This window comes from Oncorhynchus mykiss, chromosome 22, assembly GCF_057628025.1.
Source record: "Oncorhynchus mykiss isolate SJ-2025 chromosome 22, ASM5762802v1, whole genome shotgun sequence".
In the NCBI taxonomy this organism is placed as follows: Eukaryota; Metazoa; Chordata; class Actinopteri; order Salmoniformes; family Salmonidae; genus Oncorhynchus; species Oncorhynchus mykiss.
This window is the reverse complement of record NC_143043.1, coordinates 49,557,254-49,563,542: the sequence shown is the minus strand read 5'-3', so window position 1 is coordinate 49,563,542 and position 6,289 is coordinate 49,557,254. Positions and strand designations below refer to the sequence as shown.

Below are 6,289 nucleotides of genomic sequence, written 5' to 3'. Positions count from 1 at the left end.
ACCATTTCACTGTAAGGTCGCATGTGACAAATAAAATTAGATTTTAAAGAAAATGCACCTTTTCTCTCATCTCTAACTATCAGTAAGGTTGAAGGACAGGCTACGAGACCACAACAACATCCAATCATGTCACACATTACGTCAAGCTTTCACTAATTATTTGTTTATCCAACAGTTATTTTTTCATTTCTGTGCTCTATTGTGTGTGCAGAGAGACTCCGGGGAGGGGAGTGGTTGTCAGCTATTCAGGGATAAATAGAGAGTCAGAACTCAGAGTTTGTCAGAAGGCTGAACTAACAGGGTCACACACAGGACCAAGCAGGAGCAGGACCTCAGCATTTCTACCCTTTATTACAAATGGAGAAAAACAAAGATGTTCAATACTGTTTTCAAGACAGAAACTCTTCTTGCAGAATGGAATTGCTATCGACAACAATCTACATAACACTGTACATCTTCTTCTCATTGATTTCAGCAGTTACAGTATTTTTGAACCTACTGGTGATCATCTCCATCTCTCACTTCAAGCAGCTCCACACTACAACCAACCTGCTCATCCTCTCTCTGGCTGTGTCAGATCTCCTGGTGGGACTGATTGTGATACCAGTAACGACTATAGCAATAATGGAATCATGCTGGGGTTTTGGGGAATATTTCTGTGTGTTTTATTTCTACATTGCTTGTTTATGTACTTCTTTATCTCTGGGAAATTTGGTATTGATATCTATTGACCGCTATGTTGCTGTGTGTGATCCCTTATTGTACCACTCTAAAATAACAATAACAAGAATGATGTGTTGTATATCATTTACCTGGTGTTGTTGTATCATATACCGTGCTGCTATTATAAAAAACTTAGTAAATGTACAGGTACCCAGTAGGTGTTTGAATGAATGTTTTATTGTAGAGGAGTTACATTGGGTTAATATCATTGCCCTTGTATTTACAATGGTTGTCCCGTGCTCTATTATTATAACACTTTATATGAAAATCTTTGTGGTGGCCAGATCACAGGCCAGAAAGGTATTTTCAAAAGAGGCTGCCTGTGTGTCTGGTGTTAAAACTGGACAGGCAAATAAGTCTGAGAGAAAAGCAGCAAAAACTCTTGCTATTGTTGTTTTCAACTATCTAATTTGTTGGATTCCATTTTTGTTCATAAATATGTTTTTTTTTTCAAGTGACAATTTATCATTTATCATCGGCTTTCTGCCACTTGTTAATTCCTTAATTAATCCAATAATTTATGCTTTCTTTTATCCTTGGTTCAAAGTGACAGCTAAACATATTTTAACTCTGAAGTTAAGGCATTCATAGTTCCTATATTTATATATATTTTTTTTAATCTACAAGCATTGGTTGGATATAGTTATGTTAAACAATTGCTCTAATTGCTTCTTTCATGTAACAATACACTGACATTACTTACAGTATCTCAGTATTGTCATTATGGATACATGTGGTTTTGATACAGAATTATTTGGCTGGATTGGATTGGAATGACTTGGAGAAGGCATTAGAAGGAACAAGCTTGTTTTACAAAAGACATTGTAGTCATTTTGGGTAAAAAATTCCAATACCAAAATCTGTAGTTGTTCCATGTTATTTAATGATAAATAGTATGCAATTATTCTAAAAGTACATTTGGAGGTGCCATATGTTGTTTATCATTGTCCTCTAGTTACTGCATTGGGACACAATGCCTTCAACAAGTGTAGTAAAGGGTGTGGTATATGGCCTATAGACCACGGCTAAGGGTTGTTTTTGTGCACGATGCAACACAGAGTGCCTGGATACAGCCCTTAGCCGTGGTATATTGGCCACATACCACTAACCCCCAAGGTGCCTTATTGTTTTTATAAACCGGTTGCCAACACAGCAAGGAAAGGAAGACACATCTAAATTGAAAATGTTGTTTTTAAGAAATAAATTCATAATAAATACATTCTGCCAGAAAAACTAGTTCAGACAAAAGTTGTGTTGCTAGACTGGTTGCTAAGTAACATAGCTACAGGCTAGCTAACATTAAATGTATGCAAAAACAGAGCATTAGCGCTACTTCTACAGTGACCAACACATGCCAATTATTTATTCATGTTGATCAGAATGTTGCGATTTAATGAACACGAACGAAAAAATTGCCCCATTTTATTGTTGGCTTGCCCAATGATGTCGTTTTGTTTCCTCCACTCTGCTGGAAATGTAGCCATTATTTTAGCTGGGGGAGTTTCTGCTGTGTTGTAGATATAATAGTGCTCCACCACTTTCTCGCTTCCAGATTTGACCTCTTGTAACTTTGAAGAGAGGTTTTGGATCTGTGTCCTCTGACAGACATTATTTTCCGTGCCTCTAGACCGGCATCAGCCAGATTCTGGATACCTAAAAGAGTCCTAAAATTCAAAACCAAATAGCTAAATGATCCATGGTCGTACATTAAAAAAAATGCATATGTTAGTTTATTAACCCCCAAATGCTTAGCCTTTTAGAGGTTTTAAACATACTTGAAGCAGCTCGCTTACAAGCCATGGTGCAAGAAATTGTGTGCCCTATAGGAAATATCAAAATGTGCAGAAATAACCTTAGAAATAGATTTTCATCTGGCGCATTAAATTAGGCCACCTGTGTTAGTGGGCTATATCAGCCAATGGGCTGTAGTTTGAAGAGAGCAGAGTAGGAGAGACAGAGAGGACACGTGCACTTTCTCTTGCGCTATGTTTTGCATATAGCCTACTAAAATTGTCCTACTTCTAGGAGCAGGACAATTTTCAGACGGAGACAAATATGGATGGTGAATATTTATTTCTAGGCAATGTTGTAAACTATAGCTTAGACATACTTAGAAAATACATTTCTTTGGATAGACAACTGCCCCGTACTTCTATGCACATGCATAGGATATAGCCTACTCTTTTTAATTGAGACCGCACGCACACCTGATCTCACACGCCCAACTAGGAGAGGAGAGGTATGGCTACTGAACTTGAAGCAGCAAGAATGATTAAAGTGGACACTAGCTAGTAAAAAATGGTCCCTTTGCTAAATTAGCCATGGAAGGAGACTTAAATATCCGTACTGGCCAATGATTATAACGGTGATTTTGATCTAACCATAAATTAATACATTGTGCCCCATGTAATGTAGCTAGATGTAGAATTCTAATGTTATAACTAGCTGGCTTATCGTTTCCTATGAAATAAAGTTCAGCTAGCGAGCAAGCATTTTAGCCAGTTAGCCTTGGACAACAAAAACTCAAAGGGTGTACTTTATGCAGTGGGGATTTTAACATGCACATCTTGGTGGGGCAAACTTAACCAATGTTTTGAGATGCATGCCAGCGAAGCCACTACAACAACACTAAACAATACATTAATGGCACTATAACATTGACAAACGGTGCCCACAAACTGTTGGGGCATAAACCTGTCCAGACAGCGGAGCTTTCCTTCCAGCACCATGGAGTGAATCCTTACCAACGCTACACCTGGCTGTCAGAGGAGCCTCATCTGGCAGCAAAAAAAGGTTATTTCAGCCTCAGTGCTTCTACACCTGCATTGCTTGCTGTTTGGGGTTTTAGGCTGGGTTTCTGTACAGCACTTTGAGATATCAGCTGATGTACGAAGGGCTATATAAATACATTTGGTTTGATTTGATTTGATTTACTTTTTAAAAACCATAGCTGATATGACTGACTTGCTTATATCATAGTACATAGTCCATCGGTAAATAGTCCACCCAATTTACCTACCTCATCCCCATACTGTTTTTATTTATTTACTTTTCTACTCTTTTGCACACCAGTATCTCTACCTGCACATCTGATCATTTATCACTCCAGTGTTAATCTGCAAAATTGTAATTATTCGCCTACCTCCTCATACCTTTTGCACACAACGCATATAGACTCTTTCTTTTTTTTCCTACTGTGCTATTGACTTGTTTGTTTACTCCATGTGTTGTCTGTCACACTGCTATGCTTTATCTTGGCCAAGTCGCAGCTGTAAATGAGAACTTGTTCTCAACTAGCCTACCTGGTTAAATAAAGGTGATTATTATTTTTTTTTAAATTATACTTATCTCTAAGTATAAGCAATTGCAAGCAAACGAGCTGTGACGAGACAGGCCTTACGTCAGCACTTTCAAAATGGACACCGATAGAAATTTCCACTTCAAACATGGTTGCAGACCAAGTATCCCCTCCTCGTGGAGAAAAGCACATGAGCTAAATATAATACACAAAGAAAGAAAAACAGAGAAATGCATCATTCCAACATTGACTAAAATGATGAATACTGATGAGATATACTATATAAGCAATATAACAATTGAGATATACAAACTACGGCATTAAGGAACGATGAGCGGATAAGAGGCAAGCTGTAAATTCGATTAAGACATTAATGAGCGAGCTAAGACAAACAATATGCCTATTTGTTCAGCACTTTTGAAATGGACAGCGACAGAATTCAGAATATTGGCCAGCGACAGAATTCAGAATATTGGCCAGCGACAGAATTCAGAATATTGGCCAGCGACAGAATTCAGAATATTGGCCAGCGACAGAATTCAGAATATTGGCCAGCGACAGAATTCAGAATATTGGCCAGCGACAGAATTCAGAATATTGGCCAGCGACAGAATTCAGAATATTGGCCAGCGACAGAATTCAGAATATTGGCCAGCGACAGAATTCAGAATATTGGCCAGCGACAGAATTCAGAATATTGGCCAGCGACAGAATTCAGAATATTGGCCAGCGACAGAATTCAGAATATTGGCCAGCGACAGAATTCAGAATATTGGCCAGCGACAGAATTCAGAATATTGGCCAGCGACAGAATTCAGAATATTGGCCAGCGACAGAATTCAGAATATTGGCCAGCGACAGAATTCAGAATATTGGCCGTTCTTACAGCATTCTCCCTTTATTCAATGGCAGGTTGTGAGCATGTTAAGTAAAAATGTCAGTCTAATAGTTGTATTATCTTTATAAAGTTTGTATGAACAATCTAGTTTTGTAATTGGATACTTAAAAAATGTAGCACAGTGTTGTGTGCCATTTCTGCCGCCCACGCAACATTGTTGATGATCATCTTTCTTTCTTTTTTACATGACATCAACTGACACAGTATATCCTGTCTCTCTGCTCACACCGTATCAATGAAATTCAGTTAATGAGTGGAATATATATATATATAGGCATCATTTTATCGGATTCACATGGAATTGTTGTTCAATTGAAATGTTTGAATATTAAATTATTTATGATGGGATGAAATGTGATTTTAGCTTCTAAAATGTGAGAATTGGGTTTTCATAAGGCTAGGGCTCTGCTCAATCAGTGGCCCACCCCTGTGAAGAGTCATGGGTTATAAAACTTTTCAGACACAACCTTCTGGCTCCACTATATACAGCCTTGACGACAACATAACCTCCTGTTCCGAGGATGTGAGGACGACTGTCCGATGTCAGAATGGTTTAGATAATAACTACAGAACGAAGGACTTGGTTTGGCAACACGCTCTTCCATCTATCACCAACCTACTGAAGCGTAGCTCAGAGTAAATATTTATTGCATTTCCCTTTTCCAAATGGGCGGTAATTTAGAATGCATAAGATACTGTATTTACGATAGCACAGCGTCTTCCTTTGTTACTCAGTCTTCCTGCTCTTTCACTCAAACCCAGCCCATTTTCTTTTGTGTAACAAGCTGTCATATCTGTTCCGCCCGCTAATGACGTTTTCCTTTGTGACGGAATTTGTAATCAAGTTATGATTAATTATGTGTATGTGTAATTCTGTGTGATTAGTTAGGTATTTAGTAAATAAATAATTAAACCCAGTTTTGTATTACTGATTCAACTTGTTAGCCAGGGTTCTTGAAGATAACCAAGAATTTACAGCTTTCAGATGAGACTGAATTAAGGTGACGATTAATATTGACTGCTATTGATATAAAATATTACTAGGTTTTTTCGGAAGATAACAGCTCTATAAATATTCTTTCATGGTGCCCCAACTCTCTAGTTAATTACATTTACATGATTAGCTCAATCAGGTAATATTAATTACGAAGAAATGATTTTATAGAATAGCATGTCATATCACTTAATCCGGCAAAGCCAAAGACACGACAGCAGGGTATAATAGATATACGTCTCTAGCAGTTTGGGTCTAGAGTGTCTCCCCCTTTGAAGAGGGGTATGACTGCGGCAGCTTTCCAATCTATGGGAATCTCAGACGATACAAAAGAGAGGTTGAACAGGCTAGTAATAGGGGTTGCAACAATTTTGAT

At 38.0% G+C, this 6,289-nt stretch overlaps 1 protein-coding gene across 1 annotated transcript; it reads left to right on the top strand.

Annotated features, from left to right (window-relative positions):
* Positions 1-357: 357 nt before the first annotated feature.
* LOC110502166 (trace amine-associated receptor 13c-like) lies at positions 358-1,473 on the top strand. Its single transcript, XM_021580023.3, has one exon. It carries the CDS (start codon positions 358-360, stop codon positions 1,312-1,314), a length of 957 nt encoding a protein of 318 aa, XP_021435698.3. The 3' UTR covers positions 1,315-1,473.
* The last annotated feature ends 4,816 nt before the right edge of the window (positions 1,474-6,289 follow it).

Coding starts and splice junctions, on each gene's coding strand:
- LOC110502166 (XM_021580023.3), top strand. CDS start 358: ATGGAGAAAAACAAAGATGTTCAATACTGTTTTCAAGACAGAAACTCT.